Below are 24,307 nucleotides of genomic sequence, written 5' to 3'. Positions count from 1 at the left end.
TGTGCAAGAACTAATTAGCCTCAGTTTAAGATAAAATAAACATTGCAAACCTTCTCTACTTAAGGGTTCAACAAAAACAAATTATTTAATAAAAGAAGTAGTATTCATATTTTCTGTGTGTAATATTCATAGAATTTTTGAGTTGGAAATTACTTAGTGATTATCCAGTATTAGACCAAACTCCTAATTTTATTGGTGAAGTCATGATTTTTCTGAAGTTAGATAGCTAATTTGTATAACAATTGGGACGAAAACTTAAGTCACCCTTCCAGTATTATTTTCACCATTTTTATTGCTAAAATAAGCCAAAAGATAACTATCCCAAACCAAAAACCAAATGCATTGTCATCGAGTCAGTTCCAACTCAAAGCAACCCCATGCGTTGCAGAGTAGAACTGCGCTGCATAGGATTTTCAAGGCTGTGACCTTTTGGAAGCAGATCACCAGGCCCTTCTTCCGAGACACCTCTGGGTGGGTTTGAACTGTGAACCTTTTGGCTAGTAAGCAAGCTCTTATGATAACTATCACAGGACCACAATTATAGGAAGCAATAAAAACTGAAAAAATCAGCTGCTTAAAGCTTAGGTTTTCTTAGCTGGGGTGATACAAATATGAGTTTATGGTCTGAATTGGAGATTTCCCCAACCATTGATTTTTATGACCTACTATTTTTTTAAAAGAATAAATTGTATTTGATTTCCTTCATTTAGTGGATCATTAGTATTATAAAAGCATGTTATCTTTATCAGTAGGGCTTCTTCATTCAGTGGATCGTCCGTGCTGAGGAAGTTCATTGTGCCTAATTGCTAGGATGAACACAATTCTATAAGTATTTCTATAAGCATGTGTGTGTGTATGTATATATATATATATATGTATGTGTATATATATGTGTGTATATACATATATGTATATGTGTGTGTGTATACGTGTATACACACACACACACATACACACAAGTATGTATGTTGGAGCCCTGGTGGCACAGTGATTAAGAGCTCTGCTGTTAACCAGAAAGTCAGTAGTTCAACTCCACAAGCCACTCCTTGGAAACCCTATGGGGCAGTTCTGCTCTGTCCTGTAGGGTCGCTATGAGGCAGAATCAACTTGACAGCAATGGGTTTGGTTTTGGGTATTTTGGGGTATGTATGTATATATTTACATGCCATTATATATATTCTCTAAGGAGCCCTGGTGGCACAAATTGGTTAATTAAGTACTTGGTACTAACCAAAAGGTTGGCAGTTCGAACCTACGCAGCAGCTTTGCAGGAGAAAGACCTGGGGATCAGCCTCTGTAAAGTTTATAGCCCAGAAAACCCAGTGGGGCAGTTCTGCTGTGTAACACACGGGGTCGCTATGAGTTGAAAACAACTCGATGGCACCTAGCACGCACACGCGCGCACACACACAGGTACAGAGTATCAGTGACATCTGCAACTTTTTTGATGCCTCTTACAATTTGATCTCCATTTCAGCTCATAAGTGACATATTACGTTGTCACTCAGAGGCTATCTAATGGATGTTTTTAAGAGATACAAATTGTTTCAGTCTTCCAAGTTCTAATTTAGAAACTCACATATAGTTTTAAGTTTAGAAACTCATATATAGATACATCATTACTCTTTAAATAGAGTCAGTTAAGGTGTTTTAAATGTATGTTTTATAGTAGTGCTTACCAGCCAGTGAGTCATAGGTGAAGAGGCTGTGAATGTATTTCTCTTTGATATTTGTGTTGCTTGTCCCCACCCGCCTCTTGACTGTGTGTTCTTTCTTTGGTCTCCCTAATTGCTTTTCTTTTTTTCCTGTACTTGCTTTGTATCATTTTAGGATTTTTTTCCTAAACTTTAAATCTTGGGAAGTTGTCCACCATCATTTTGTCTTGTCAGCAAGGAACACTGATATTAAACAACAACAACAAAGTAAACTATAGGCCTATACTGCATAAACATTTCAGTGCAAGACCATACTATATTGAACCTTTCCGAAGTTCTTATCGATTGAAGTTATATGAATGAATCAGTGTTTGTTTATTTTAAGAATGTTAGTTAAAAATTTGATTTAGAAGCACATTCATAAGAATTTAAGTATAGATACTGTCTTAGTTATCTAGTGCTGCTGTAACAGAAATACCACAAGTGGATGGCTTTAACAAAGACAAGTTTATTCTCTCACAGTCTAGGAGGCTAGAAGTCCAAATTCAGGATGCCAGCTCCAGGGAATGCTTTCTCTCTTTGTCAGCTCTGGGGGAAGGTCCTTGTCATCAGTCTTCCCCTGGTTGAGGAGCTTCTCAGTGCTGGGACCCTGAGTCCGAAGGACGTGCATTCTTTGCTCTATATTCTTGGTCGTATGAGGTCCCCCTGTCTCTCCACCCTCCTCTTTTATATCTCAAAAGAGATTGGTTTAAGACACAACCCAATCTTGTAGATTGAGTCCTGCCTCATTAACATAACTGCCACTAATCCCATCTCATTAACATCATAGAGGTAGGATTTACAACACATAGAAAAATCACATTAGATGACAAAATGATGGACAGTCACACAGTACTGGGAATCATGGCCTAGCCAAGTTGACAGATATTTTTAGGGGACACAATTCGGTCTATGACAGATACATACATTTGTTATTAGAAAGCAGTTTCTTAATTATGGGTTTTCTATAGACAGCATTTGTTTCCTCTATTGCAGGAATCTCCAAACTTTCTGTAAAGGGCCAGATAGTAAATATTTAGTCTCTGTTGCATTATTCAGCCTTGCTTGGTAGCATGAAAACAGCCATAAACCCCAAACCAAACAGTTGCCATTGAGTCTACTTCCACTCATGCTGATCCCATGTGTGTCAGAATAGAACTGTGCTCCATAAGGTTTTCAGTGACTGATTTTTTTAGAAGAAGATCATCAGGCCATGGTCAATACGTAAATAAAACTTACGAAAAGAGGCAGCAGGCGGAATTTGGCCTGCAGGCTGTATTTTGTTGCTCTAATTGGAATCTGAAAAATTCAGGAATCTGAAAAATTTAGGAAAACAAAATCATCTTTTTGCTCTCCTCCTACTCTCCTTCTCCTCCTTTTCCTCACTCATTTTTAATTCCTTTATTATCTTTGGAAGGAGCCCTGGTGGGGCAGTGGTTAAGCACTTGGCTGCTAACCAGAAAGTCCGATGTTTGAACCCACCAGCTGCTCTGTGGGAGAAAGATGTGGCAGCCTGCTTCCGTAAAGTTCACAGCTTTAGAAACCCTATGGGGCAGTTCTACTCTGTTCTGTAGGGCCGCTGTGAGTTGAAATCCACACGACGGGAACGTGTTTGGGTTTTGTTTTTTGTTTTTTTTTTTTGGCTTTATTATTTTTAACACCCTTTTTACAAATAGGAAACTGAGGCACAGAGACCTAAGTTTAACTTGCCAAAGTCATACAACTAGAAGTGGTGGAGCCCAGATATGGCCCAGGTAGTCAGCTGTAGAGCCCACACATTATACCATATTGCTTTTATAACCTGTTATTATAGATAATAGTGAACTTTTGTTATGAATAAATTATGATTATAAATATAGTGTGAATGGCATGAATATAGTATGATTTTTGAAAAGTGCCATTGCCAATAATAAATGATACAGAAATGTAAAAAACAGAAAGTAAAAGTCCTCAGATAATCTCTTGCCCCAGAGATAACCCCTGTTAAGGTTTTTTGGTTTTTTTCTTTTTTCATCTTATATGTTTTCAAAGGTTTATTTATTTGAATGGAGAGTCACATCAGGTCATGCATTGTGATGTTACTTAAATCTCTTTTAATCTATGGGATCCCCTCCACTTCGCCTCTTTTTTTTTTTTTCTTGCATTTTGTTGTTGAAGAAATTGATGGCTTGCCTGAAGTTTCCCATAAACTTGGTGATTTTGAGGATGATCACATCCTTGTGGTGCTGTTTAGTACATTCTTTCTCCTTTGTGTTTGCAATAAATTAATAGATTTAGAGGTTTGGTCAGACTCAAGACTTGCCTTTTTTGGGGGTGGGGATGGCGAGGGGTAGGGAGGGAGCACGACTGCTTCTTACATGGTTTTTTGTACTTCCTTCAGGAAAAGCATAATGTCTTGGCAGTTTTTTCTCTGTGGTACCAACCATTGATGTTTATTGTCTAGACCCATTAATTTATTAGTTTCAGACTTCTTAATGCATATATAAATATTTTTAAAACATAAATGGGATTGTTACATTAATATTAATATATACTGTAATCATGGACAGATTTCTAAGTTGGAACATGTAAATCAACTTTAGCCTTTTTAAAATGCTTTAATGTATTTGCAGTACTGTGCACCATAATCCCCATTGATGGATATTTAGAATTTTCCCAGTTTCATGTTCTTAAAAGTATACATATATCATTGCACATTTTAAAGAATTATGTCTTAAACCAAACTCCTCAAAGGAAATTGCTAGTTGGAGGATATGCATGTTTAAAATGTTAACAGACATTGCCATATATCCTCCAGAAAGTTTGAACAAGTGTAGACTTTTAATAATAGCATATGTGGATGCCTTTTAGCCCACACTCTTAGCAACGTGGGATACTATTACTCTTTTTTCAATCTGTATCAGCCTATAGGTGACAATTCTTTCACTTTAAGTCTTTTTAAAAATAAGTTAAGTCATTTCTATTTTTTTAAGTGTTTTAGTCCTTTTTAATTTTTTTTCTAAATTTTATTTATTTTGTTGTTGAGAATATTAATAGCAAAACATACACCAACAGTTTCTGTGTGTACAATTTAGTGACATTGGTTACATTCTTTGAGTTGTGCAACCATTCTCACCCTCCTTTTCTTTGAGTTGTTCCTCTCTTGTTAACATAAACTCACTGTGCCCTAAGGTTAAAGTTGCTGTTGTCAATTTGATTGCATATATATAATTCTTCTAAGAGCATAATGCCCAAGGCAGACCTATTTTATTAGTTTAAGCTAAACTGTTACTCAGTTTTAAGATGAATTCAGGGGATATTTTTGGTTTAAGGTTTAAAGGTTATCTCAGGACAATGGTTTCAGGGTTTCATGTACCCTCCATGGCTCCAGAAAGTCTAGAGTCCATGAGAATTTAAAATTCTGTTCTGCATTTTTCCCCTTTAGAACAGGATTCCTCTATGGAAGCTTTCATCAGAATGTTCAGTAATGGTAGCTGGGCACCATCCAGTTCTTCATTCCTTTTTAATTTTAATGTTATTTTCTTCATATAGACTACTGATTTTTTTTTTTTTTAACAGTATGAAGTATTCAGAACAGAAGAGGAGGAAAAAATAAAATCTCAGGGACAGGATGTTACATCATCAGTATATTTCATGAAGCAAACAATCAGCAATGCCTGTGGAACAATTGGACTGATCCATGCTATTGCTAACAATAAAGACAAGATGCATTTTGGTAAATAATTTTTCATTACTGCTATTTTTCCCCGCTTAAGATATAAGGTAACTTCATTGAGCAGTAGGTGGTGCTCTAATTCTTTCTTCCAAAGTATAATGCATTTCCCCCCTTCTTTCTTTTGTAATGAAAATGCATATACTGTCAGAAAAAAATATTTACCCTCTCCATTCTTTTATTTGTTGATAAATAGGAGTTTAACAAACAAATAATTTAAGCCCTATAATTTATCCCAACATTTAATTTTTTCCTTACAAATTGATTGCACATTATCTTCTCCCCTAGTGTTACTTCCTCTGTCTTTTTTTTTATTTTTAAAATACAAGGTATAATGCCACAAATCTTTAAAATTTCTTGTCTTTTACACTATTAGATATTGTTTATATTTGAATTTGATGTGCATTTTACAAAATTCTTTTATATTTTATTATATTCTTAATTTATGAGTAGAAGAGTTTTTACCTAAAAGTAGTTAGCATGCTTCTAGCATTTTCATATATCCGCCTCTTTGAGATAACCAAGTTTTGTAAAGTTTTCAATTATACCTTCTTTAATATTTTAAGAATCTGGATCAACTTTGAAAAAATTCCTGGAGGAATCTGTTTCAATGAGCCCTGAAGAAAGAGCCAGATACCTGGAGAACTATGATGTCGGTACCTTCTCTCTGTCTTGATTTAATACGTGGGCAAAGTTTTGTGGGATAGTAGACTCTGTTTGGGGTTTATCTTGACACTATAGTTTTGAACAAGTATGGATTTTCTTGTATCCATTAAAAAAGACCTTTTGTACTTTTCAGGTAATATTATCTGAAATATTCATAAATATTAATAAATTAACACTTCTACATCCAGAGGTGAATGAGAGAATAAAAGCAGTTTGATTTATAAATTAGTAAAACATCTTACGATTGACTATTCCTTACCATTCCCTCTCAATAATAAATATATGACTGGCAGTACCCTATGTGTCTTTCACTGGGAATTTGGAACGAGGCTGAAGACAAATGGAAAAAACAAAGGTTTAAAGTAGATATTAGACCATACTCTAGCTATTTTATCAGTCTAATAATTTTTTTGCATGTGCAAAGACACAGGCCACATAATCTAGTTTTAAATGATTTTACAACTTCATAGAATTGTTTTTAAAATATAATTTTTGATTTCTATTTTTTTCTTTTGGAGACTTTTTGTCTTTTATAACATCACTAAGTAGACTGTAAATTCTTTGAAATTAGAGGCAGTATATTATACAAATTATTTGGCTAGAATAATGCCTTGTGCAGTTTGTGCTCAATATATCATTGATTTTATTATCTTTTTTAGCATTCCAATATACTTTTGACTGTTTTAAGTTATTACTTTAAAAAACTTTAAGATTTTACAAAACATCTTTATTTTTCTTGAAAATAAACAACATAAAAATTACCTGTAATCCCACCAACGAGTGTAGCAACCATTACCATTTTTATAGGGAGTCTGTGTGTACACAATTTTTTTGAACAAAAATTTGATCACACTGTAATACTGTTTTATAACTTGCTTTTATCACTTATCACAAACGTAATACATGCCAGTAAGTATATATTGACATTATCATTTAATGGCTGCATAGCTTTCCATTGTATAGTATTTTTTTTAACTAATAAATTATTGTCAGAAATTTTATGTATTTTCTTCTTTTTCACTACTTTAAAAAACATTGCTAAATTTTAGGTACATCATTGTAGCTAAATCTTTGCAAATATCTTTATATATAATTGTGTACAATTTATATGTAAATATATAAATTCCTAGAAGAGATTGCTGGTTCAAACAGTTTGCATGTTTTTAAGACTTTGATATTTATTGCCAAATTGTCATCCATAAAGATTGTACTTTTACCTGCATTTACTAGTATGCCCATTTCTCTGCACCCTTGCTAATAGTGGATATTTTAAAAACATTTAAAAAAAAAGAATTTCTGGAAACCAAATTCTCTAGCTTCTGATAAATGCATGCGTTTTGCTTGATGTTTCTAAACTGCCGACTGAAGCTGCATGATTAAGCATAAATTCAGCCAGAGCTGCAGAGGAGCATGTGACATGGAGAAACAGATGTGAGATGGTTTTTCAGTCTCTATCTGTGTGATTCCTGCTTTATTCTGGTTTCCATTGAATAAACTGGCAAGTGTTAGTTATAACAATTAAACACGCTGCGTGACTGACTGCTACTTAGGCCTGGTATTCAGTTTCCTAAATCCTCAGAGATTTGTGGGTTAGAAAGTACAGCAATTCATTTGATTACTCAGATATCATTCTTAAATATCTACTATAACTGTTTCTTAATTTCCTCCAGTTTATTATTTATAAACAAGGCTTTAGATGTTAAATTTTAGCTTTTTTTTTTTTTTTCCATTTAAAAAGTTGGATATAGTGATTTTTTGTCTAAAAATACCTTGTATTGTTATTTCAGGCCATTCGAGTTACTCACGAGACCAGTGCCCATGAAGGTCAGACTGAGGTATTTCAAATTTTTTTCAAAACTTTTCTTGCTGTGTATAAGTTGGACCATAGTGTTATTGTATAACATTTAGTTTTAGGAAGTTACTTGGCCTTTTTTTTTTTCTTTTGAGGGAATTTGCTTATGCAGAATTTGTCCTAAAGTAGCACAAGAGAGTGTTTTTACAAACTATTAACATCCTATTTTGATATCTGCCATCTCAGTTTGTCTGAGTATTTAGACAGTTTGCAATTTGTGTGCTGTTTGGCCTGTGCCTTCCCTGTCAGATTCCTTTGACTTCTCAGTATTTCGAGAGAAGTGCCTGCAGTGTAGTGCAGATAGCCTGTATAATTTTGAAGAAGCTTTAATACCATTTAATATCACACCCAGCTTTCAGAAAAGTACTGCCTCATTCTTTTTGCTCAATTAATCTGTTATGGAGTATTGTAATGATCTTTACATCTTTACTCTGTTAGCTGGTTCTTAGGCTGGTTTGCCTCCTCTCCTTCTCTCTCCTGTTTTTTCACTCTATTTGTTTCCCTCCTTTTCTCCTTGCATTTTTTTTTTCCTTTCTTCCTTTTTTCTTTCCTTCTTCTCTGCAATCCCTACTGCCCCACTCTTGGAGGAAGTTTGTTTTCAGAAGGTATTTTAGTCAAAATGAATAGAATTTAATTAAAGCTGTTCATGTTGGTGTATTTATAGCACATGTAAGTGTTTAACACCAGAGAAGTATAGATTTTCTTCTTTATTTTTCCGTGTGTGACTTGAAACCTCACTTTGCTGTGTACAAAGATGACATTGCCTGTATGCTTTAAAAATACTTTAAAAATACCGAATTTTAAAATATTGATCTTAAATATTTTTAAACTATTTTAAAATGTGTCTAAGGGAGAAAACAGTTTGATATTATAACTGCTGTTTTTCTCAGATGGACTGGATAATTATGAATGTTTACACTAACACCATTTAGGAACCAGAACATTGATTCTTCTTATAACCTACATCATATATTCTTGATTGCTCTCAGGTGCTGCTTCAAAGGTGTAGACTACCGCTTTTTGACTAAATTTATACGTGCACACACACACAGAAACACAAACAGAAGTGGCATGTATAAATGGCTTTAATATTAGATTAGAAATTAATAAAATGCTTTGGGTTTTTTGTCTTGCTTTATATGATCCTGAGCACATTCTTTATCTTTACTATGCTTTGCTTTTTTATTATTAATTCCCTAGTGGTAAAATTAGCAATGATGAAGATCATCAGCATGAGCTTATTGTAAGATATGAGAATAGTTACTTGCAATGAAGCAATTAAATGCTTTAATACATATTCACTTCAAAAATATTTGTCTTTGGAATATCTTCTCTTGCATCCTTTTTGGAGCCTTATCCAAACTATGGCTTTAACTACCTTTTTTAAGATGGTGTTCACATCTATTTTTCCAGACCTAACTCTTTCATTCTTTCCAATATTGGATGCCTGTTATACCTGGATAACCCACCAATGTTTTAGAATGCACTTGTCCTTATTCGAGCTTACTATCTTGTGTCCTCAACTTTTTCTTCTCTTTATTTTTTCTGTTCCTTGTCATAGTTCCACCATTATTTTCCACATTATCACTAACCTAATACAGATTTTTGTAACTTCTTGCCTGGAATATCAGCTTCTTATGTAAATTATGTCTTTAACCTTTATTCTAATTCTTATTCATTTTTACATAATCCTACTGGATTAAAAAACCAAAACCAAACCAGTTGCTGCCAAGTAGATTCCAACTCACGGTGACCTCGTGTGTGTCAAGGTAGAACTGTGCCCTGTAGGGTTTTCAATGGCTAACTTTTCTAAAGTAGATTGCCAGGTCTTTCTTTTGAGGTGACTCTGGGTAGACTCAAACCTCCAGCCTTTTGGTTAGCAGTTGAGCACATTAACTGTTTGCATTGCCCAGGGACTCCTACTGGATTAGCTTCCTGAAACGTAACCTGAATCACTTGGCTTACTCAGATTTCTCTAGGGGTTCTCTAGTACAATGTAGAGTAACTCTCAAGGTGGGGTGGAGATAGAGGTTAGGATTTTCTGGAGAGCTTTTTCAAACTATACTCCCACAAGAATTAATCTCTTCTGTTGCATTCCCGTCTTCCACAGTTGAGAATCACTAGTAGAGTGAGCCATATTACTGATGTATATTAGAGCCCCAAAGTGTTTTCAAGGTGGAAAAAAGTCTCGAGAGCCATTGCCCAAGCCTTTGCAATAAATTTCAACCTCTTTAGCCTATCTGTTTTCAAGGTTTTCCAAACCCATCTTTCTATCTTTCAGCAATGTTTTTCTATAAACGTTTCTCCCTAGATAACCTTCACTTTATTATTGTTATGCTTATCTCTTGCAGCTTTCTCTGTCTAAAAATATTCTTTTTCTCAATCTCTTCACTTTCTACTTCCGCCTGTCCTTCAAGACTTGGCTTAAATACAACCTTCTGTGTGAAGCATTCTGTGATTACCAGACCTGTATGTATTTTATCTCTTCGGTAAACTCTTTCTGTATGATTCTTGGCTGCTATTTGCATTTTAGCTAATTATTTTCATATTCTTTTTCATTTATTTAGGATGCATATTTTTTCACATTTTAACATGTCTCAAATTAGGATATATTTTACAACTGGTATCGTAGTTTTACTTGGCATTCTTGTTCCCTTCTCACTAGCTCATAAAATGATACATTTTACAATTGATGGTACCTTAGATTTGATAACATAAGGTATTACATCTCCCTTACCATGGCTCTTAGGCTTAGGATTGGTGTCTGATTCATTTGGGTATGCTCCAAAGTATTCAACACTGTTCCTTGTACATAGGTGCAACAAATTTATTAATTGACCAGAATTAGCTCAGAACTATCCTTGGTCATGTAAGAACTACAGAAGAAGTCTAAATCTAAGTTTTCTATAGTCCCCTGGATGAACAAAGCATATCCATTAGCTATTGTTCCTCAGTACAGCATTGTTAACATTTTGGGAAGAGTTAAATTCTTTGTTGTCTGGGACTGTTTTGTGCATCCCAGGGTGGAATATAGTGGCCTCTAGGCACTTTATGTTAGTAAAATCTCCCAGTGACTGAGAGAACAAAAACCACACCTATACATTTCCAAATCCAGTATCACCCAGCTGAAAACCCTGCACCAGGGACTGTTTTTCTTATCACCCCATTTCAGGTCCATCTACCACCTGTAGGCCTAAGAGTCTTTGGCATATTAATACTTCCATTGCTTTTTTATATTCTAGCACATTGGTCTTTGTCAGTTTCTACAGAACAGCCAGGTCTTTCCTATTTTTGTGTTTTCTAAATACCCCACCCCTTTGCATAGCTGGTGCCTTCTCATCCTTTAGGTCTCACTTTAAAAGTAATTTTTCAAAGGGACCATTCATCACTGTTAAGTAGATCTATCTCTGTTATTTCCTATCATAAAATCCTGTTTATTTTTTCCCGGTGCTTTTTAACAATCTGTAATACGTTTTTTTATTCATTTATTTATTCTTTTCCCTTACTAGAAGGTTGGACCCCTGGTGGCGTAGTAGTTAAGAGCTTGGCTGTTAACCAAAAGGTCAGCAGTTCAAATCTACTGGCCACTCCTTGGAAACCCTATGGGGCGGTTCTACTCTGTCCTATAGGGTCACTATGAGTTGGAACCGACTCAGGGGCACCTAACAACAACAACAACAACTAGAATGTCAGTCCCATGAGGACATGGGCCGTATTTGTCATTTTCACCATCGAATTCCCAGGACGGTGCCTGGTATATGCTAGGCATTTATGAGAAATTACACAGTGTAAAGGTCAGGAGCACAGGCTCTAGGTTTGCATACTGACTGTACTACTTACTAGCTTAGGCAAGATACTTTCCTCAGTGTAAAATGAGGATAATGGCATCTACCTTAGGAGATTCCTGTGGAGATTGGTGAGTTAATCATATGAAGTGCTTAGAATAGGGCCTGACATTTAATGGACATCCAGTAAATATTAGGTGGTAATTTTATTTTACTAGGCATTCAGAAAGATAAATATTGAATGGCAGAGGATGAGGCTGAAGTAATAGTGGGAAGCCAGATCAAGGAGGGCTTGGATTTTATAGATAATGAAGAGCCACCCAAGATGGTGTGTTTGATTTTCAGCATGTTGAGTTTAAGGTAAGTTTACTGAGTCACCTATGTGGAAAGTACTGTGTGCAGTGGGATACGGGAGTCTAAAGTTCAGGGGAGATATCTGGAGTCTTTTGCATTTGGGTAGTAATTAGAACCTTGACAATTCTATAGAGGGAGAACAGTCGTGGATCGACTGGAAAGCTCTGGGAGCCGTAGGTGTTAAAGGAGTGGGCAGGGGAAGAGGAGCCAATAATAACACATGCAATAGCAATAACAGGTCTAGCTGATGTCATTGATACTCTTTCTTAGAACATCTTCATGGGAATGGAGGAGGCAGAAACCTTACTGTGTGTAAAGATTGTAGACTGAGAAATCTGTATATTGAGACACCAAAATATAGTAATCTTTCAAGAAGATTGGTTGTAGTTTACTGACGCATGCTATAGATTTGTCTACTTGTATGTTTTTCCCCATCCCATCATAATATGATTGTCTGGCAGAATTTGGCTAACCTAAAAATTCAGACAGTAGTTCCACCTCTCTTATGATCATTAACCTCTACTGAAAGGTGCTGCTTTCATTTTTCACTTAAGATTGCAAAGATAAAATAGCAGCAGTGGAATATGCAGAAAGAATGAGGCAGTTAAATTATCAAGAGTCCTTTCTTTTTTTCCTTTGGTTTTCCAGTTGCTAAACCACCATTTTCTCCTCTTTGGTTAGCAGCCATAGCTGTTTAACCACTGCACCACCAGGACTCCACTATTCAAGATAGGATAATAAAATAGTGTTACTGGATTTGCTTCTCATATTAATGCTACAGAAGTGCTTGATATTATTATATGCCATTTAATTCCTACAGCAACCCTATAAAGTGTAGGCATTATTATTATTCTCCTTTTATCGATGGAGCAACTGAGGCACAGAAGGGTTTAGCTACTGGTAAGTGGAAGAGCCAGAATTATGAGCTCAGGTAGTCTACCTGCAGAGACCAGTTCCAGTCCCTCACTCCTCACCACAACTGCAAAACACTTCCACTAAAAGTTTGATAAGCTGTTTTTGTAAGCAGATCTGTTAAGATCAGGGCTTCATGTCAGTCTGAAGTGATGATTTATATCCTAACTTGGATGGGAAACAAACTGAATGAGAAACTAAATCGGTAGCTTGTCAGTTCCTCCTGGATTTTGTATTTCTATAGTGGTTTCATGATTTAGTTTTGAAGTGCTATGTTAGAGAAATTAATAAGATGGTAAAATATGTATATAAAGCTAAATTTTCCATCAACTAAGATGACAATCACACGTTTCTTATGGTATTGTGTGAACTTACAGTAAATATGGAGTCCCTGGGTGGTACAAACAGTTAATGCACTTGGCTGCTAACTGAAAGGTTGATGGTTTGAGTCCACCTGGTGGCTCCTCAGAAGAAAGGCCTGGCAGTCTACTTTAGAAAAATCAGCCATTGAAAATCCTATGGAGCACAGTTCTACTGTGCAACACATGGGATTGCCATGAGTCAAAGTTGACTCGATGGCAACTGGTTTACTGGTTATACTGAATAATACAATTGAATGTCTTAATACAGAAGTAATTACTGATTTTGAAATTGTTATAATTCAGTATATGCGTGCTCAGGTGAAAGCAGTTTACAGATGAATGTATATGCCCATCCTAGCCAAATCTTTTTAGAATGACTGATTGTAGAATAATACGTTGGTGTGAAGTTCTAAACTGATGTAGTCTGGGCTTCTACTAAAGAAATCTAGTACATAAAAATCTCCTTATTTTAAAGTTGGACTATTCAGAGAAAAACATTCTAATAATAAAAGTATTTTTGAAGTTATGAACAAATATCAGTGATACAATAATAGAAGCAAACTGCAAATCAAATGTGAAGGTAGGGGGAAAATTCCAAAATCTAGAAGGTTATTTTATTTGCCTTTAGACTCTACTTTTACTTCATTGATACTTATCTAAAAAGCAATTTGTAAATTTTGTAAATGTCCATATTAAACTAGAATCTTACCCAGATATAAACAGAGATCTCCAACGATCTATTGTTTAACTTTTTAAAAAAAATATTTTATTTATTTTTGGTGGCAATATACACAACCAAACATACATCCATTCACAATTTCTTTGTGAACAGTTCAATAACATTGGTCGCATACTTCACATTGTGTCACCATTCTGTCCCTACCCATATTGCTTCATCACCATTAATTTAGGCTCTCTGCCCTTTAAAGTTCTCATTTATGCTTTAGATTAACTGTTGTCAGTTTATACTCATGTAGATTATTCTTTTAAGATTGCTATGCTCAAGGCAAACATTCTTTATTAATTGGGCTAAACTGTTGTTAGTTTAACAGTGGCTTCACAGGATAATTGCAGTTCAAGGTTTAAAGATTATTTCTGGGCATTAGATCTGAGGGCTTCTCCAGTCTCAATGGATCCAATAAGTGGTTTCCATATGAGTTTAAAGTTCTGTTCCAAGTTTTTCTCCTTTTGATTAAGATCCATCTATTGGGTCCTTGATCAAAACTTAACTTTTTTTTTTTTAAGTGTAAATTTATTGTACTGTCCAGAACCCTCCATGCAAATTTATAGTTGTAATGAAAAATAATGGAAACTGACACTGTTGCCTTGTTTATTTGTTTAAATGGAATATAGAGAAAAATGGGAGTCCCTGGGAGGCACAAATGGTTAAACTGAACTACTAACTAAAGGTTGGCAGTTCAAACCCACCCAGAGATGCCTCGGGAGGCTTAGTGATCTACTTCCTGAAGGTCACAGCCTGGAAAACGCTAGGGAGCAGTTCTACGCTATATACATGGGGTTGCCATGAGTTGGGATCAATTCGATGACAACTAAGAACAAGACAGTGAAAAACACTTTTAGCATTTACCTGTATTTACTTCCAGTCTTTTTTCCATGCAGTTTTAAAACATTTGAGATCAAACAATTTTGTGTTTTTCTTAACATTTTTATGATGATCATTTTCTCATTTCATCAAAACTTTTTCATAAATAATTCTTCATGACAGTTTACCACCATGTGAAGTGAATCATAATTTACTTCCAAATTTCCTTAACTTTTGATGCTCAGATTGTTTTTAGTTTTTCATGTTAAAAATAGGACATTACCGAATGTCTGTGTTTGTTTATCCAATTATTAATTTTAGGTGTTTTCAAGACAGTTTCTTACAGGTGTAATCACTGACTCAAAGGGATGGACATTTTTAAGGTTCTTCTTACATAATGTGAAGTTGTCTTTCTTGCATTTGATCAGGCAAGCAACCTGTCTGACACCTTGTATGCCAGGTGCTGTATACAAAGATGAGTAAGATTTAGTTTGTTGTCTTCAAAGCTGTCCTACTTTAGTGGAGATAACAACCTCAAAAATAACCCTGACCGATGTTGAGTTCAATTTTAAAATTTTTGCTTGTTTGATAGAGAAAATAATATGTTTGATTGCTAATGATCATTCAGAGATCTTTAGGAAAAGTTTACAGAATGAATTTAAATCATGAAATGTAATTGTAATTAATTGATAATATAATATGTAATCTATTTTTGATTAGTGTTAATTGACCTACAAGAGAAGGTTTATTTGGCCATTGAGTAAACAATATACATATACACAGAATTAAATATATATATATATATACCTTTTTGTTAAAGGAAATCATGTTAGAAACTAGTGGACTTCTTTAGTCAGCTAGTACAAACTGTCAGTGGAGAAAAATAGTTTAAAGTTTCATCTTCATTAGATGTACAAGTATAGTTTGCATGACTTCATTTTACTGTGACCTATGTTTTTAGTTATTTTGATCATGTTAGAATTATAAGGAGTTAGCAGAAATCATTTCAGTAAGCCAGAAATGATGTGTTGTTATGTGCTGTTGAGTCGATTCCGACTCATAAAGACCCTATAGGACACAGTAGAACTGTCTCATAGGGTTTCCTAGGCTGAAATCTTTATGGGAGCAGATCAACAGGTCTTTTCTCCTGCTGAGTGGCTGGTGAGTTCAAACCACCAACCTTTTGGTTAGCAGCTGAGCGATTAACCACAGCGCCACCAGGGCGCCTTAGAAATGATGTACACATGCATAAATTAAGGTTCTCACATACTTATTTCCCTTGTTTAGGGATTTATTTCCCTTTTTTCTTTTCCTCACTCTGAAGAAACTGCAGCTATTATGAAGAAACACTTCTTATATAATACAAATTTTAAGTTCCTGATTATCTTGGAAGAATCAGTGGAAATAGTACATGGAACTCTGATGAAAAGTGTCAGACAATTTAAGCTGTATCGTCCAGTTTTGTCAAGAAGATCAGAGATTGTAACTTTCTAATCTTTGTTTTTTTTGTTTTTTTTTTTTTTTACTTTCCATACATCATTTTATTTTAGCTAGATTTAAGGTAAATCCTTTTTAAAAACTTCATTTGAGAAATGCTTTGGAACGCTTACCCCAGCTCCTTATATTTTTGCCCCTGTCTTTCCTCTATCTTTTTTTCTCTCCTGTTATTACTCCCTGAATAGAGGCATGTTTATAGGGTATGTGTGGTATTGAATGGGAGAGCTGAGTTTGAAGGGTGGCATACATAGAGGTGAAAACATTATTGAAATGGTTCTCTTTGTTCCCCTGTTTGCTAGCACTGACACAATGTCTCCATGCATGTAATCAGCTCTTCTTCTTTATCTAATATCACTAAAAATAAACAGTATATAAATTAAAATAATTGTTGAAAGGGCAGGGAATGTAGTTACCATCCATCCTATTTACACTTTATTTCCTTTCTTAGATTAACCAGTGTTTTTTCTTAAAATGGATCAAAATACTTTTTTTCCTCTCTCGCCCCCTTCCTATCCCTTTCTTCTTTCCCTCTCTTCCTTCCCCTCCCTCCCTTCCTTTCTTTTGCCAATCTCAAAGTTTTAGAAATGGAGATATTAAACTGTTACTTATTTCACTTATTTTAAAGGAAAATTCCTAGATTGAACTAAACAGTTTGTCCTCCAGATCTGACTACATGTAACTCTTCTATCTAAAATGTCTTCAGCAGTAAAAATAGAGTTGAGGTTTTATTTGGGTATGGGAGGTTTTTCAGTTTGTTTTGTTTTAAACCACAACTTTCCAGAGCAGACGATTTTAGGATTAAAAAATTTTTTATTTGTAGTAAGTAAGAACTTTACTTGGGGCTACTCTAAAATTGTTAAAGAAAGAATTTCTGGGCAGTAGTTTGACCAGCTTAACAATGGTAAGCTTGACTGGAATGTAACATGTAGAGATATAGGTCATATTAATAGGGATTTTTTTTAACATGATGAATTGTAAACTGAAGTGAGAAAACCGAAGTGTTAAATCAGTAGATGAAAAAAATCTTTCAACAATATTTTTAAAACTATAGGCATCTTGATTTATTAGGTGAGCAAAATGAAGAAACTTACCATCATCCAGGTTTTCCATGATACATGTAGTGGTATTTTGATATTTAGCCCATGTTTCACTTTGACTTCTTTGCCATGGATATGCAGTAGGGAAGTTTGTGTCTTTTGCATGAATCTGGTTATACTTTCCTATTTTACATTTGGATGTTAGTTTTAATGGAATCCAGTGTATTGTGATGAAATTTACCCTAACGTCTACAGAAGCCCATTTAGAATCAATTTATAATTTTGATTTTAAACTTTCAAAGTTTTATGTGTGTTTGTGTGTGTGTACATGTCCTCATGCATGTGCACATGTTTCCTCACATATGTGTGCACACGCATTTATAGTCTTACTTCTTAGTATTTGGCAGCCCTAGAGAAGTTCCCAGTTCTTTCCCCCTCCACGTGTCATTTTTTAGACTCCATAGTATTTCTAAAGTCTGAAAGACATGCCATATTTAGGTAGTAACTGTTAAATATAGTTGTCATAATCAAGTGCATATTTCACCAACAAGCCAATAAAAGGAATGATCTTTAAAGATTATGTAATTACAAGCTAAAATTCTTTAAAATAAAGCAGTTGAGTTTTGTTTTTTTCAGTATTTTTTCTGTTTCTACCCTATAAGGTACAAAGGTAGCATGACAGTACATCATTCTCTACTAGAGATCCACAAGTATCGTAGGCACTCAACCCAAAGGATTCTCACCATGAGATGACTAAGGTATCTGGGAAAATTGGGCATAATTTCTGGCTGCTACAGTGTCAGTGAGGGAATTTTTTTAAAGCTGTTCTTAAGTGTCATTTATGGATGAATACAATGGGAATTATTTTAGGTGCTTATTAGCTTCCAAGTATTCTCATCTTGTTAACTTCTCATTGCTTTTAAAGTCATGTCTGCCATCTTATTATAATGATGGTTACCATTTCCTAAATACATATTCTGTGGTAGACATCATACTAGCACTGTATGTACCCTAGTCTAATCCTTTCAACTCCATAAGATAGTTATCATCCCCATTTTAGTTTTCTCAAACTAAGAAGTTACTAACTTGCCCAAGGTTACACAGCTACCAAGTACTACCCATGCTCTTAAGACAATAAAATGTATTGGTAAATCAAAATTGCTAAAGCAAAAACCAAAAAGGTGAATTTTTAAAAATTTTAACTTTTGTTTTTGTCCTAAAAGCAAAGTTATACACAGCTAATAATTTTAATGCAAATATGTAGTGAATTACAAGTGACTGTTCAGAGTTGTACCAAATTCATTGTTTTTTGTTGCCCTTATATCTAAGTCGGAGCCCTGGTAGTGTAGTGGTTAGGAGTTCAGCTTCAACCAGAAGGTCGGCAGTTCAAATCCACCAGTCACTCCTTGGAAACCCTACGGGGTAGTTCTACTGTGTCCTATAGGGTCGCTATGAGTTGGAATCGACTCAGTGGCAGTGGGTTTGGTTTTTTTGGTTATATCTAAGTCAGTTCTTCGTCAGTGTAGTAGATTTTTCCTTACATTAAATATGAAATCTTACCCATAAACCAATCAGTTTTTTGATAATCATGTTGTGTATATTTTGGAAAACAGTAATTATATTAAGTATCCTTTTGTGTTCAGGAAATTACATGGTTATAATGATGCTTTTCATAATAACAGGAGGTCCATTTAAATTAGAAAATGCTACTTATTTTAGCATTTTAGAATAATTTCATTTTTAAGCACTTACGAACACTTGATTTCTTAGTAGACAAGTACTTTTAAGAAGAGTACCCTCCCTTTTCTTAAAAAGATCTGGGTTATTTATTTTTTCTTTTGCCTTCACAGCATTTCTCATTCTTTGGTTGTTACTAAACAGCTTAAAGAATAATCTCTTCATTTTTTCATATACACAGCAACATGCACATTAACTGTGAAGGAAAAGCAATTTGGCCTTTTAGGACCCTAACACCCTTTTTTTCTTTCCTGAATTGAGGAATAAGTTTGAAAACTAGAAGATAGAATTGAATAGTATTTTGAAGGCTACAGATAGAGATATTAATAGATTTGCCTCTGTAGATCAGTTGAATTGGTTGACAGTTGATGGGTGGGTGGGTCTGCCACGTAATAGAAAACACTGGAATTAGAGCTGGGAGTCCTGGGTTCTGCTTCTGGCTTTGACAGTCACGCGTTAGGTGGTTTTGGTCAAGTCAGCTATGTCTGTGTGCTTCTGAATAGTTGAAAAACAAAAACAAAAACAACACTCTCATGATGCTTATGGATTATATCCATATAGCTCACTTAGAGTCTTTTTTTTAACTCTGAGAGGATTTAAGTCAGACTAAGAATGCTTAAAAATCTCTTAAAATGTCTTTACCTGATTTCTTCATGCAACAATCATTTCTCAAATTCCTTAGATTTCTTTCTGAAGACTAAAGCATTTAATCTACTGTTTAAAATTACTGGGGTTTCTGAAAAGCCTATTTTAGGTTTCTCGGAACACATAATGAAGAGTGAGGTTTATATTACATGTAAAGTGGTGTGTATAAAGTTACATTATACTGTTGCGGTGCCCACACAGTCAAGCAGAGGGGGCACAAGTTCACTGTAAATGTCCTGGCAAACAGTGATGTCATTAATATGTTCAATGAAGTAAATAATTGTTAGTGATTTTGGATTCCTCTACCGGAACTGGGGGGGGAAAGGAACTAGCTGAGGAAGTGAACTCTTTATTCAGACTCTTCTTCTGAAAGACTTAAGAATAAACTATGGATATTTGATCTTTTCTTACAATTAGTTTGGAAGACAATGTGAAAAATTGGATACATAGCCCCAACAGGTCACAGTTTTAAATTTTTATCTTTGAAACTAGGGCTAAATTAAAGTAGGTTACTTAAGCTATTGCATTGACAGTTAATGTTACCAAGATTTAGAAGTTAATCTTTGATCCTTGTAATTCTGAGAAGAAAGCCTAAGAATTTTAAGATTCTATAAAAGCACATTTCTTAATCAAACTCCTTTCATCTCTTGAAATGACATTACTTGAAGCTTATTCTGCCTGAATTGTCATATAAACGTTCATTAGACTTGAGGAGATACATGATGTGCAATACTATGTCTATACGATAAGTTAAATTATCTTTAGAAATTTTGCATTTTGAGATGATATGTATATATTGTGTTCCATTAGCATTAGGAGATAGAAATAAATATGACTAGAGTAAAGATCTAGAATTATTGGTACTAATGTTTAATATTTGAACCTAATCATTTACTTATTAAAACAGTACTTAGTATGCTGGCACTGGGGCAGTTAGATAGTGGATAAAATGTTTTCCTGGTCTAAGAGCTATATAATGTAGTTAAAAGTAAAAATTATAGTAATGTACCATCCTGTTGTTAATGTTGTAGAACATTAGCTAGATACAAACACACACTCACACACACATTGGAGGTTTAAGGTCATGGTTTTATGGGAAATTCCAGTTAATTGGCCTAATAATGTGTTTAGTGCTCCTGTTCTACCTCCTAGTTCCTTTCGTGGTGCCTGGGGTCTTAAAAGCTTGCAAGCAACCATCCAAGGCACAACAGTTGGTCTCTATTCACCTGGAACAAAAAAGGAAGAAGGAAAGTGAGGAATAGGAGGAGGCTATGGAATGTATGGCTGATTGCTGCCATGAACAAATGCCTCCTTTGCCATGAGATCAGAAGAACTGGGTGGTGCCCTGCTACCATTACTAACATTTTGATCAAAGATTCTATAGAAGAATCTTTGATCAAAAGGGAAAAAATACAGAACAGAATTTCAAATTCTCATGGACTCTAGACTTTCTAGAGCAGTGGGGACTGGATGAACCCGGAAACTATTGCCCTGAGGTAATCTTTAAAACTTAAAAACCAAAAATATCCCCTGAAGTCTTAAAACCAAGCAGTAGTGTAGCTTAACAATTAAAAGTGTCTGCCTTGAGCGTTATGCTCTTTTGAAAGCTACCTATATAGGATCAAAGTGACAACAGCAACTCGAAAAATTAGATAGGAAATTTAGGGGGCAGTGAGTTTATGTTAATGGGAGAGGAACAACCCAGAGAAGGAGTGTGAGAGTGGTTGCACAGTTCAAAAAATGTAATCACTATCAGTGAATCATACATGCGGAAAGAGTACATGAATTGGTGTATGTTTGGCTGTGTATATTCTCAACAACAGCAACAAAATAAAAAAAAAAATGAGTATAGGGGTGATGCAGTAGAGAGAGAGAGAGAGAGACCTCTGAAGCTCAGTCTCTGAGAAAAAGCCTGAAGTTGTGGGTGAAACAAGAACATTGGGAAAAAAAGCATCCAGCAATCCAATTCTCACCCTGAGCATCAAGGTAATGCTAGATAAACTTTAAGCTGGTGGTGTGCCAAGGCTACTATAGCAACAAAAAACCCAAACACCTCAACTCCTGACTATATTGACTCAACCCTGCAAACTAAAGGGTTAGAAGAAGAAAAGGCATGCCCGTTCCCAGGCATAAATACTATTTATCTTAGTCTCTGTGGTCCTATACAAGATGTCTGGCTTGTAACCAAAAATTAGAAGACATAGTAAGAAACAAGAAAAACAACACACTGTCAAGAGACAAAGCAGTCAACCAAACCAGACTCAGATATGATTCAGACGTTGGAACTATCAGGTGTGGAATTTACAATAACTATGATTATATGTTAAAAGTTCAAATGTAAAAGGTAGACAGCATGTACCAACAGTTGGAGGATATCAGTAGAGAGATGGATACTATAAGAAAGACTTAAATGGGAATGCTAGTAATGAAAACACAATACCAGAGATGAAAAATGCCTTTACAGGTTCACCAGTAGACTCAACAAAGTTGATTAAAGAATTAGTAAACTTGAAAATAAGTCAGTAGAAATTACTCAAATTGAATTGAAGGAAAAAAATGGAAAAAATGAACAGAGCATCTGTAATGGTTAAGGTTGTGTGTCAACCTTGGCTGGGCCATGATTCTCTGTAATTCTGCAGTCATATGATATTGTGATCACTTCCATGATGAGATTTGATATAATGTGATCTCCTCCATGATGGGATCTGCTGTGAGTAGCCAGTCAGTTGAAAGGGTGTTTCCTTGGGCGTGTGGCCTGCATTGAATATAAGTGGACGTTCTGGCAAGGCTCGCTCTGGATCCTGCAGTTGGCTCCTGTTCGTCTGACCTCCAGTTCTTGGGACTTGAGCTAGCAGCTAGCAGCTTACCTGCAATCTTGCCTGATCTTGGGATTCATTGATCTTCTCAGCCTGTGAGCAAGAGCCTTGCTCTCTGACCTGCCGATCTTGGGTTTGCCAGCCCCTGCAGCTGTGTGAATCAGAAGACTCTATCCTGACCCCACCGACTTGGGACGTTCCAGCCTCTAAGACCGCGTGAGCCATTTCCTTGATATAAATCTCTCTCTATGTGTATTTATACATTTTACTGGTTTTGCTTCTCTGGAGAACCCAGCCTAAGACATTAAATTCTGTCTTAGTCATCTAGTGCTGCTGTAATAGAAATACTACAAGTGGATGGCTTTAACAAACAGAAATTTATTCTCTCACAGTCTAGGAGGCTAGAAGTCCACATTCAGGGTACCTGCTCCAGGGGAAGGCTTTCTCTCTCTGTTGCCTCAGGAGGAAGGTCCTTGTCATCAATCTTCCCTGGTGGTGGAGCTTCTCAGTGCAGGGACCCTGGGTCCAAAGGACATGCTATTCTCCTGGCTCTTATTTCTTAGTGGTATGAAGTCCCCTTGTCTCTCTGCTCACTTCTCTCTTTTCTATCTCAAAGAGATTGACTTAAAACACAACCTAATCTCGTAGATTGAGTCCTGCCTCATTAACATAAGTACCACTAATCTTGCCTCATTAACTTTCATAGAGATAGGATTTACAACACATAGGAAAATCATTTCAGATGACAAAATGGTGGACAATTATACAATACTGGGAATCATGGCCAGGCCAAGTTGACACATATTTTTGGGGGACACAATTCAGTCCATGACAGCATCCAAGAGCTATGGGGCAATTTCCAATAATTCATGAGAGTGAAAAAACAGAACAGAGAGAGGTAGGGAGAATGGGTAGAAAAAAATATTTTAAATAATTAAGGATATCAAACCACAGGTTTAGGAAGCTCAGAGAACATCAGATAGGCTAAGAAACCCCACTCCCCCAAAAAACAAATACACACACAGTCCTAGGCACATTATGTTCAAACTACCGGAGACTAGTGATAAACAGAAAATCTTCAAGGCAGCCAGAGGCAAAAGACATATTAGATGTAGAGGAGCAAAGGTAAAGATTGGAGCAGACCTCTCATAAAAAATTATGCAAGCTGGAAGCCAATGGGACGGTATGTTTACAGTACTGAGAAAAGTAAATAGAACAAAAATATCTTTCAAAAATAACTGAAGACTTTAAGACAAAAAAACAAACAAACTGAGAACTCTTTAACAGCTGACCTGCACTGCAAGAAATGTAAAGGAATTTCTTTATGCAGAGCAGTATGATACCAAACAGAAATTTGGATTTACACAAAGAATTGAAGAGTGGGAATAAGTGAAGGTAAATATAAAATTCATTTTGTTCTTATTGTTAATTGCTCTGAAAGAGAATTGTCTAAATAAAAAAGTAACCATGTATTGTAAATTTATAGCATATATAAAAATAAAATATATGACAACAGTACAAAGTATGGGAGGGAGGAACTGGAATAATACTGCTGTAACGTTCTTACACTGAAGCCCTCGTGGCACAGTGGTTAAGCGTTCGGCTGCTAACCAAAGGGCTGACAATTCAAATCCACCAGCCACTCCTTGGAAACCCTATAGGGCAGTTCTACCCTGTCCTGCAGGGTCTCTATGA

The 24,307-nt window shown here is 35.4% G+C and overlaps 1 protein-coding gene across 1 annotated transcript in view; it reads left to right on the top strand.

Moving 5' to 3' along the window:
- Positions 1 to 24,307, top strand: part of UCHL3 (ubiquitin C-terminal hydrolase L3) — a 55,411-nt gene that overhangs the window by 16,896 nt on the left and 14,208 nt on the right. Inside the window, exons 4-6 of the mRNA XM_004371416.3 lie at positions 5,253 to 5,409; positions 5,973 to 6,058; positions 7,860 to 7,907. Coding sequence (XP_004371473.1) covers positions 5,253 to 5,409; positions 5,973 to 6,058; positions 7,860 to 7,907 — 291 coding nt within the window. The remainder of the gene's footprint in view (positions 1 to 5,252; positions 5,410 to 5,972; positions 6,059 to 7,859; positions 7,908 to 24,307) is intronic.

The sequence above is a fragment of the Trichechus manatus genome, unplaced genomic scaffold (genome assembly GCF_000243295.1).
Source record: "Trichechus manatus latirostris isolate Lorelei unplaced genomic scaffold, TriManLat1.0 scaffold00013, whole genome shotgun sequence".
NCBI lineage: Eukaryota > Metazoa > Chordata > Mammalia > Sirenia > Trichechidae > Trichechus > Trichechus manatus.
This window is presented reverse-complemented; position numbering and strand designations above follow the sequence as displayed.